The sequence below is a fragment of the Phalaenopsis equestris genome, unplaced genomic scaffold, assembly GCF_001263595.1.
Source record: "Phalaenopsis equestris unplaced genomic scaffold, ASM126359v1 Scaffold000002, whole genome shotgun sequence".
In the NCBI taxonomy this organism is placed as follows: Eukaryota; Viridiplantae; Streptophyta; class Magnoliopsida; order Asparagales; family Orchidaceae; genus Phalaenopsis; species Phalaenopsis equestris.
Genome location: NW_018164444.1, coordinates 50,057,366 through 50,068,826, shown reverse-complemented (window position 1 = coordinate 50,068,826; position 11,461 = coordinate 50,057,366). Strand labels below are relative to the sequence as shown.

General features: G+C 34.2%; 1 protein-coding gene across 2 annotated transcripts in view; it reads left to right on the top strand.

Moving 5' to 3' along the window:
- Positions 1-8,977: 8,977 nt before the first annotated feature.
- Positions 8,978-11,461, top strand: part of LOC110039508 (probable cystathionine gamma-synthase 2) — a 27,310-nt gene continuing 24,826 nt past the window's right edge. Inside the window, exons 1-5 of one of the 2 annotated variants that reach the window (XM_020744598.1) lie at positions 8,978-9,149; positions 9,356-9,882; positions 10,417-10,520; positions 10,661-10,734; positions 10,935-11,103. In XM_020744598.1, coding sequence (XP_020600257.1) covers positions 9,378-9,882; positions 10,417-10,520; positions 10,661-10,734; positions 10,935-11,103 — 852 coding nt within the window. In that variant the 5' untranslated portion in view covers positions 8,978-9,149; positions 9,356-9,377. Of the gene's footprint in view, positions 9,150-9,351; positions 9,883-10,416; positions 10,521-10,660; positions 10,735-10,934; positions 11,104-11,461 lie in introns of both variants that reach the window. The other variant, XM_020744597.1, reaches the window with a different exon arrangement.

Here is an 11,461-nt window from a genome sequence, read left to right as displayed (position 1 = left end):
TATTGTGAAGATATGGTGTACCCTAGCTCCAAGTCAACACCCAGGGTTAATCCTAAAGCCAAGTAATCCTATAGGGACTCTTCTTGAATTCTCTTATAATGATCTTATCTACTAAATGCTAGAGGTTAAGATCATTATGTGGAATTTCAAGTTGAGTAAAAAGAAAAGTTTTGAATTTCTAATGGTGGGGGTACATTTTCTAATTTTCTAAGACTAGTCAGTAGGAAAGTCTTATGGCTAGACCTAGGCTACTAAAGAAGTTTCTAGACCTCAACCAAAAGTGAGGTCAACAGTTACTCATTCAAACTTTTTACAATAGGTTAGTAAGATCCATTAGATATATCATTAACTCTACTGCTGGTGGCTCACTAATGTAAAATTCATTTGATGAAGCTTACTCCCTAATTGAAGAAATATCTAAAAATAATTTCATATGGTCTTCTAAAAGGGTAAATCCTAGAAAATTAGCTAGTGTTCATGATACTGACATGATTTTATTTCTTAATTGTCAGGTTGCTACAATGTGTAGAAAGCTAGATCAATTTGGTAGAAAACTAGAATAATCAATATAGTACCGACTATGGACATTCATATCCACCAGGCTTTAATATAATCAATAATTTAAGAAAAAGAAGTTGTCTATGGAGGAAGTTGTGTTGCAAATGAGAAATCAATTATAAAACCAATGTGCAAAAATAATAAATATAAAAAATCAATTGGGACAAATTGCTAATTCGGTTAGCAATAGCCCAAGGAACTCTTCCTAGCAACACTGAGATAAACCCTAAAGAGAAGAATGAAGAGCAAGTTAAAGCTGTAAAACTAAGGAATGGAAGAAAGATAGATGATGAAGTTCAAAATGAGACTGAGATTGAGAGAAAGACCAAGGAAACTGAAAGATCTGAAGAAAATATTTCTAAGGAACTGAAAAAACTAATCTCTCCAACTAGGATTAACTTAGAAAAACCATCACCTATGTTTTCTCAAAGACTTAGATAACATAAGTTGGATCAATAATTTTCAAATTTTTTTTGAAATATTTAAGAAGTTAACTATAAATATTCATTTCATTGAAGCTCTGGAGCAAATGCCCAACCAAGTTAAGTTTATGAATGACATCCTTGATAAAAAGAGAAAGTTTGGAGATTATGAGACTGTTGCACTCAGTGAGGAGTATATCACTATAATTCAGAAAAAAACTTCATAAAAAACTTAAAGATCCTGAGAGCTTTACTATTCCCTACGCTATAGGAGAGATTTTTAAATCATAAACCAGAAGTCAGATAATGAGAATTATACAGATTTCCAAGATGAGTTGAATCTATTTCTTATTGAAGATTTAAAATTTATTTAGGAGAGATTTGAGATTTTAGATGAAACAAAAAATAGTAAATCTCTCATTTCTTATATTGAATAACCTCATGAACTTGAGATGAATGTACTTTCTACACATTTAAAGTATGCTTATTTAGGGAACTCATCTACATTACCAGTCATCATATCCTCATATTTGACTCAATCACATAAAGAAAAAATAATGAAAATTCTAATAGATTATAAGAAAGCTTTCGGATGGACCTTAGCAGATATTAGGAGAATCGGTCCTTCAATTTGTATTATAGGATCCTGATGTAAGATAATCATAAACCCATAGCAAATCCTCAAAGGAGATTAAATTTGGTTGCTAAAGAAGTTCTTAAGAAGGAGATATTAAAGTGGTTAGGTGTAGGTATTATCTATCTTATTTTCGATCAAGCTTGGGTCAGTCCTATACATTGTGTTTCTAAGAAAAGGAGAGTGACAATAGCTTTGAATGAACGGAATGAACTGATTCCTACCATACAAGTCACTGGGTGGCAAATTTGTATTGATTATAGAAAATTAAATTTAGCCACTAGGAAAAATCACTTTTATTTACCCTTTATGAACTAGATGTTGGATAGATTAGTTGGTCACCGATATTTTGCTTTTTAGATGGATATTTAGGATATCACCAAATACCTATAGCTCTTGCGGATTAAGAAAAAGCTACATTCACGAGTCCTTATAAAACTTTTTCTTTTAGAAAAATATTCTTTGGATTATGTAATGCACCTGTTACTTTCAAAGGTGTGTGATGCCTATTTTCTGAGACTTAATTGAGAAATCATTAGAAATTTTTATGAATGATTTCTTAAGTGTTTGAAACCTCATTTGATTCATGTTGAAACGATTTAGCAAGGGTACTAAAATGCTGTGAAGAGGCGAACTTTGTTCTCAATTTGAAAAAAAATGTCAATTCATGGTCGCATGAGAATTGTTCTTGGTCATAAAATATCTAAAAATGACATGGAAGTAAACCCAACAAAGATTCAAGTAATTACTAAAATACTTTCACCTACCATAGTGGGGGGAGTTAGAAGTTTTTTTGGGACATGCTAGTTTATATTGGCGTTATATAAAAGATTTCTAAAAATAGCCAATACTGGATGCCATCTTTTAGAAAAAAATGTCTTATTTTATTTTAAGCAAATCAAATCGATCGATCTATCATAATTGATCAATTTTATTGTGTGCCCGTGTCTATCGGGTTTTAAATCTGTCCATCGACCAGTTCCTCAGTGCATTTAATCATGTTGAGTTCACGAAGCATGGGAAAACGACAGTCAAACGTTATGACGGGCCCGACATCGCCACCTTATCACATGACCCTAGCGAATAAGTATTAAAGGTTGCTACGATTGTGATGTGGGATTCCCTTTCTCTTTCCCTTTTAGGAAATCAACTGAAAACCTATCCCATCACTACACAAAGTTGTCTTTTCTTGGTGTGTACTTAGCAGGCTTTTGTTAGGAGACTGTTGTTGAGATCGTTGACCACCCACTTCTATATAAAGGGGAAGGAGGCCTCCTCTGTTTTTGCTCATGCTCAAAACAATGGGTTTGCGCTTACTGAGAGACTATAGTCGGCTTTTATGTGGGGTCAAAGGCGAAGAAGATTCTTTGCTGACGAGGATGACATGCCTCACTTGGACTATGCACTAGTTTTCTTTTTCTTCAAGTCATGTGTCGAATGAGGGGATTTTCTCTGATTTGGGTGTCAAACATGATAATAGACATGATGGACTATCAAGGTAATCCCACCTCTTAAAATAGAGCTTCCGTCAGAGGTCTGGTCAACTCTGAGGAGCAAAAGAGGGGAGTTGATCTGGATAGCACACAAACTGTAAATCCTCTCTAAGAGTGGATGTGATGCCCCTTTGAAGTAGATAACGATACGCCACTGGTGGGCACCATATCTGTTCGACGGTCGTTGTTTAAAGTGAAATTGTTTCCTTTCCACCAGTGAGTGAATGGTCGGGCATGAAACGACCACCTGACAGTGGCACTCCCTTTCTCTGGTACTTTTCCAACTTCAACACTTTCCTCTGTTGTGGGGGAGATATGAGAAGATGGAGTGCGAGGAGATTGGGTGCTCTCAATGAGCGATCTTCAATATAGAGCCTTCACTTTTCATGGATCATAAGTTTTGATATTGCCTAGAAATATTGCCTACTCATTGAAATGGATCATAAGTTTTGATATAAGCATTAACATCTTTAAAGATTGTAGACCAATAAAATCTAGATTGTAAAATTTTGTATGTTGTTTTATCAACACCAAAATGTCGTCCAAAATAAGAATTATGACATTTTTTGATAATTTCATAAGTTTCTTCTAAAGGCACACATCTTTAAATAATAAGATTATTTCCTTGTTTATATAAAAATGGGTCATCCCAAAAATAAGTCTTAGCTTCAGATATAAATTTCTTCTTCTATTGGTATGTCATTCCATATGATATAATATTACTAATAATGAAGTTCTCAATATCGACATACAATGGAACATGTCACTCACTAACATTGAACAATTCTTCATCTGAAAAATGTTCATTAATTTCTTTTTCAAAATTGAGTGGTTTTTCCAATTCAAGCCTGGACAGATAATCGACAATTCGATTCTCAACTCCCTTCCCATCTGCTATTTCAAAGTCGAATTATTACAAAAGAAGAACTCATCTTATCAATCTTGGTTTTGCATCCTTCTTTTTCATTAAAATACTTAATATCAGAATGATCTGTATGCACTATACATTTAGTTTCAATTAAGTATGATCCAAATTTATTAAAAGCATATACTACTGCTAATAACTATTTCTCAGTTGTTGTGTTATTTAATTTGAATATAATTAATTTAAGATGCATTAAGAGTTCTACTAACATAGTAGATAACCTTGAAAATCTTATTATGCTTTTGTTCTAAAACAACTCCAATAGCATAATCATTAGCATCGCATATTAATTCAAAAGATTTTTCCCAATCAGGTAAAATAATAATTGGCGCAGTGACTAATTTTTCTTTTAATAATTTAAAAGTTTTAAGGCACTCTTTATCAAAATTAAAAATTACATCTTTTTAAAGTAAATGACATAGATGCTTAACAATTTTTGAAAAGTCTTTAATATAACGCCAGTAGAATTTAGCATGTCATAAAAAAACTCCTAATTTTGGGTGAGGTAAATTAGCGTTTACTTAAATTTTCGCAGGAACTACTTCCATACCATTTTTTGAAATTTGATGTCCTAAAACTATTCCTCCTGGTACCATAAATTGACATTTTTTTCAATTAAGGACTAAATTTATTTTTTCACAGCGCTTAAGGACTTTTGATAGATGTTCTAAACATGATTCCAATGAAGTTCCAAACACTGAAAAATCAGTCATAAAAACTTCAATCCTTAAGTAAATCACAAAAAAATTGTCATCACACATATTTGAAATATAGCAGGTGCATTATATAACCAAAGAACATTCTTCTAAAAGTAAATGTACCATAAGGATTGATAAAAGTTATTTTTGATAAAAGTTATTTTCTCTTGATCTCTTGATCCTCATGAGCTATTTGTATTTGGTGATAACTAGTATATCCATCCAGAAAATAAAAGTATTTATGCCTAGCTAGTCTATCTAGCATTTGATCAAGAAAGGGTAGTGCAAAATGACCTTTCTTAGTGGCGAGATTTAATTTTTTATAATCAAAGCATATTTGTCATCCTATGACTTATCTTGTTGGTATGAACTCATTATGCTTATTTAAAGTCACAGTGACTCCTTATTTCTTAAGAACACAGTGAATTAGACTAACCAATGCACTATCTGAAATATAGTAGATAATTTCAACATCTAATAACTTTAGAATTTCTTTCTTAACAACTTCTTTGGAGGATCAATCAAGGGTTTGTAGTTCTCTTTCATATGAATTATATGCATAGAAATTGAATGACTGATTCCTTTTATATCAACAATTGTCCATCCAAAGACATTCTTATAACTCTTTAAAGTGTTCATCAAACTCTCTTCTACTTCTATATTTAATTTTGAGGAATTTATAACAGGTAATGTAGAGGAATCACCTAAAAAGATATAATTCAAATGTTCAGGAAGCAACTTCAACTCAAGCTCAGGAGGTTTTTCAATTGATGGACAAAAAAGATGTATCATTTTCTGTTGTGTCCAAACTTCAAAACTTTCTTAAACATAACTTGAATATTCCTTATATAAATCTTCATATTGATCCAATTCCTCTTCTTGCCCGTGTTCCATATCTTTCATCTCAGATTTCTCTTCATAAGTTGTTTTGATCTTCATAAGATTTCTCTTCATAAGTTGTTTTGAAATAACAATCACTTAAGTATCTTATAACATCTATTCCATAACATTCATCATTTTTACCTTTTGCAGGGTATTTTATTGATTTAGAAATATTAAATATAACTTGTTGATCATTGACGCACATAGTTAATTTTCCTTTTTGCACGTCTATCATTGCTCTTCCTGTGGCTAGGAAATGTCTCCCCAAAATGATAGATATCTCCTTATCTTTCTCCATATATAGCACAATAAAATCAACAAGAAAGATAAATTGATCCACTTTCACCAGGACATCTTCTATAACTTCTTTAGGATATGTTATTGATCGGTTTGCTAACTGCAAAGTTACAGTAGTAGGGGTTATTTCTCCTAATCCCAATCTCTTAAATATTGATAATGATATAAGGTTGATGCTTGCTCCTAAATCACATAAAGTTTTTCTATAAAATCTGTCTTCTGTTGCACATGAAATTGTAAAGCTACCTAGATCTTTAAGCTTTTTAAGAAGCTTTTTCTAAATTATAGCACTGCACTCCTCACTAAGTGTCACAGCCTCATTATCTTCAAACTTTCTTTTCTTGTTAAGAATATTCTTCATAAAGTTCACATAGCTTGGCATTTATTCTAGAGCTTCAGCAAATGAAATATTAATTGTAAGATTCTTAAAAATTTTCAAAGATTTTGAAAATTGCTTATCCAACCTTTGTTGTCGAAGCCTTTGAGGAAATAGAGGTGGTGGTTTTTCCAAATCAACTTTAAGTGGAGAAATATGTCTCTCTAAACCTTTTGGAGCATCATCTTTTGGTTCTTCAATTTCTTCTCTCTCAACTTCAGCCTCTTTTTGAACTCTACATTCCAATTCTTTTCCGCTTTTAAGTTGAACGGCTTTTACTTGCTCTTTATTCAGGACTTTTAAATTTATTTCTGTATTACTATGAAGTGTTCCTTGGGATCTATTACTTAATGAATTTGTTATTTGTCCAAATTGATTCTCAATATTTATAATAGTAGCTCATTGACTTTATAATTAATTTCCCATTTGTAACATCACTTCTTTTATAGACAGTTTCTTCTTCTTAAATTGTGGATTGCTGTTAAAACCTGGAGAATAAGTAGGTCTATAATTACTATTCCCTTGGTTGTTCCAGTTTCCCAATGAATTTACTTGATTGTTCCCCCATTACAGATTATTACCACCCGAAGTATTGTTCCTGTTAAAGTTGGGATGGTTCTTCCAATATGGGTTATAATAGTTTGAGTATGAGTTATTCTGCTTATTATTTATGACAATCAAAGTCTCTAATGATGCTTGAGAATTTACCATTTGACCTAATGAATTTTCTTCAATCATGGGATTCTTCAATCATGGGAAGAATTCTCTTCAATCATAGGAATTAGTTGAGAAAAATTCATTCCAGATTGATCTAACTTCATTGAAATTGCGACAACTTGATTTGCTAGCATGACAAATGCATCAGTTTCATGAATATTAGCTACTTTCTTTGGATTCACCCTCTAAGGAGGATATTAAAAATTATTGGTAGCCATCTCTTCAATAAAGCATAAGTGTCATGAAAATGGTTTTGACATCAATGAACCACCAACAGCGGCATCGATAATAGATTTAAAAGAACCAATTAATCCATTATAAAAGGTTTGAATTATTAACCATTCTGGTATAACATGGTGTGGACACTTTCTTAAGAGTTCTTTAAATCGTTCCCATGCTTCATAAATAGATTCCCCTTCAAACTGATTAAAACATAAATTAAATATATCAAATTAATATATAATAAATATATAAAATTAATATAAAATAAAATTAGTATATCAGTCGTCACTTCATCGCGTCGTCAGTTTGTATGACTCCGGCTGATGACTCGAAAGAAACTACATGGTTAGCCATGCCACTCTTAAGGATCCAAATGAGAAATACTTAGCTTCACAATGGGTACAACCTATAGGATTAGCCAAGAGAAAGCGCTTCCTGCAATCAGTTAGACAGGAGCTCCCACTCGACCCCCCCACCGATGTCTGATCATCACCATAGATCCTGCACCATCCGTGCGTTGGGTGTCCCCTTGCCTTTTGGTCGGTCGACCTCCAACTTGATCATTGAGCGCAAGTAGATTCTCACGATGAGCGCTTTGGGAACGAGTTCCCTGAGACCCTTCAAGAGTGGCGATTCATCATTCCTCTGGGTTATCATCGCCCGGAGGGCCCCAAACTGCTCCATCATCTGTTTCTGTAGCGCTTGGACCTCTTCCTATGTGTTTCGACTCACCGTTTCTTTATTGAATTCCAAGGATGCTGCGCCCCTTTGTGAGTTTCTCCTTCGTAATTTGTTTTGCTTCTCATCCTAGGCATCCCCACGCTCACCACACAACCTTTTAGGATGTTAAATCTTAAATTGTCCATTGGTAAGACACGCCTCGAGAGTTAGAGTTGAGAGATGAGGGAAATATAAAATAGATATGTCAGAGAATTTCATGAAGAGAAGTTGGACGAAAAGTCCATCTATTCATCTTTTGACCCTCTATTTATATGGACAAATTTGTACATTTATAGAAGGGAAGGAACAAATATGAAAACCACTCTTAATGCAATTAATGAGCTAATTAATATCAGATTTGTGTTACAACTTCAGTGTAACATAACAACTATTAGTTGGTCGACATGTTCGAGTTCAATTGACCAAGGAGACCGTTTGCATGATGATGGCTTTTGCCGAGGAAAAGTCGGTCGGTCGATTGGTTGCGACCAAACATCCTTACAAGGAGTTCAAGTAACTTGGATTATAAATGTGGTATGTCGATTGGATCCACTGACATTGCGTCTTAACTGACTTGATCGAACATTGGTCGTCAGATGACTTGTTTAGATCATGCTTATTTTGCCCGATGCTTCGATTGTTCGACCATTGTCCTTGGCCATTTGATTACTTTGAGATTTGTGCTGACAATTTTAGTTCATAAAATTGTACTTCAAATTATGATAATTAATAGTTATATAGTTATTAAACTAAATAATTAAGAATAAAATTTTTATTAAATTAACTATTGAATTGAGTTTTAATTTATAAAAAACAATTAATTATCTATTAGGTATACCAAACAACAATTACTTATTATTAATTAAATGTAAAAAAATATTATTTATTTTTTACTAATTAATAGTTAAATAAAAAATATAAATTTCGTTAATTAAAATTAATCTGATAATATTTTAATTGATTATTAATTATTAATCGATTAACTTACTAAAATTAAATTAATTCCACAAACCTAATATGTCGATCCCTTATCCGTCTCGCACGTCTTTCCGCGTCAATCTGTTTCGTCCCAAACTAATCGGCTTCGTGACCGAACTCACGCGATACAGTCGCAACTAGCTGGGAACGCATCGACGGGATCGCGGCTTACAGAGACCCCCATTTTTCTCCTTCCGCTCTTCTCCTGCCCGAAACCATTGAGGAAGGTAACTTCACGTCTTTTTTTTCGGCGCCAACCGTCCGTCCTGAATTCACTAAATCGACCGATCGGGATTTAGTAAATCCGGGATTTAAGGCCGAAATCCGTGAAATCCGGATTCTCCTAGGCTTTATTTTGTCCAAAATGACCGTCTGGAAAGATTTATTAGGTTAAATCCAGCTTAAATCCTGCTCTAAATCCGTTACCAGACAGGCTTTAAAGCTTTTTGAAGATCATGGCTGTCGTATCTGCCTCCTTGTCGCTGCACTCCCCTCTTCATGTATCGAATACAAGCCTCTTCGGTTCCTCCTCCGATTGCTGCCCCCCTTCATCCGGGCACAACAGATCCAGTAGCGGAGCCGAGAAAACAGCTTTTGAAAAAAGGGCCGTCTTCCTCGGCCGTCGTGTTACCTTCGGAGGCATCCACTTCGGCCTTATCCTCCGTTTTCCCCCCAACTTCGTGCGCCAACTTAGCAACAAGGCTCGCCGGAACTGCAGCAACATCGGTGTAGCTCAGATCGTTGCGGCTTCGTGGTCTAACGACCAGCCCCCTTTTGAATCTTCGGTGTCCGCCACCTCTCTGGCTGCCGCGGCTGTTGTTTTTCCGGAGGAGATGACTGAATCTACCAAATGTGATTCTGATATTCTCTCCCCCGAAGCTGAGGTTCCGAATGCTGCCACTACCACACCAGCCATGTCTGCTTTATTTGGCTCCGATCAGAGCCTTACTGTACATGCCGGTGACCAACTTACTCCTTCCTTTTCCGATCTATTTCGTGAAATTAATTTAATTGTTGCAAAAAAGATTCATCTTAACTCGTAAGGTTCTGATGATTTTTATTCTGTCATTTTGTTTGATTTTAAATGTACGTTTGGCATATAGTTAATGATTGAGTTTGGTTGCAGTCGATTAATTATTAAAAATAATAATTCATTAATTATTTGAATAATTACAAATTTATTTTTTTAATTAAAATTTTGCTTAGTCATTGATAAGAAGATAAAATACTTTCAACTACATTGAATAATTAGATTTTAATTAATCATTCATTATTGGCATATTAATTAGTATGATTCTAATTTTGGTTAATAATTTTTAGCTTAATTGGTTAGGGTTAAACCAGTTTTGGTAAGATCGACAGGGTTAAATTTTGTTTAATGTTAACATTAAAATTAATTAGAAATCAATTCAGAAAATGTTTTAGGGTTTATCAATGTCAAAATATTGATCTGAACTTCTTATTTTAAGCTAGTTCTTAAATTGTTGTTCGCAGGTGAACGATATGGTCGTGGCCTGGTTACGGATTCCATTACTACCCCGCTTGTTAGGACTTCCGCCTACTGGTTCAGGAATTCGGATGAGTTGATCGATTTCAAGGTCTTCTGTTAATATGCTAAAATAATTTTCTTTTCTTTATTTCTCTTCTTTATCTCTCGTTTTCTTTATATTTGGAGAGGATGCGGTCTTCCACCACATTTGAGTGGCTAAATATTTGATCTTTTTTTTTTTTTTGGCAGGAGGGAAGACATGATAGTTATGAGTATGGTCGCTATGGAAATCCCACCACAATGACATTGGAGGAGAAAATGAGGTGCTTCCTGATCCATTCTCTTGTTTAACTTAAATTCGCCAATAGAAAAAACAGCACTTTTAAATCCTGGTTCTCATAAATCCAGCTTCTTCTAGTTTTTTCCTAAAATCTGGGATTTACTAAATGATCTACGTGATTTACTTTAGTAGCTAAAGCCGTCACCAAACAACCCTTAAATCACTTGGTTATCCACATTGTAGGGCGTTGGAACAAGCAGAGTCAACTCTCTTTGTGTCCTCTGGGATGTATGCTACCGTGGCGTTGTTTGGGGCATTAGTTCCTGCTAATGGGCATATTATCACTACGACTGATTGCTACCGGAAGACCCGAATGTACATTGAGAAAGAGCTTCCAAAAATGGGTATTAAGGTAATTCACGTGTTTAATTGCTCTGCTTGCCTGCTGAGCAATTTATGAGAAAACTATACTATGGGTAACAAATCTGTGTTTGCAGCCATGTTTCGCAGAAAGTTGGAGAAAAAAACACCACTTTGTTCTTTTATTAAATTCTATGAGAAGTTTCATTGGCAGCTCTCTTCTTGCTAGAGTTGGAATTGTTTGCTTGAACTTTTGGCTTTATGTTTTCCTGGTTATTTATTTAATAAATCTGATTTTGTGTTTGGTGTTTGCTAGGCATTAGATTCATAATATATATATATATATATATATATATAAAGGATTGATCGGAGGCTATGATACTAGTCCCGACCATCCCTCATGCGTCTTC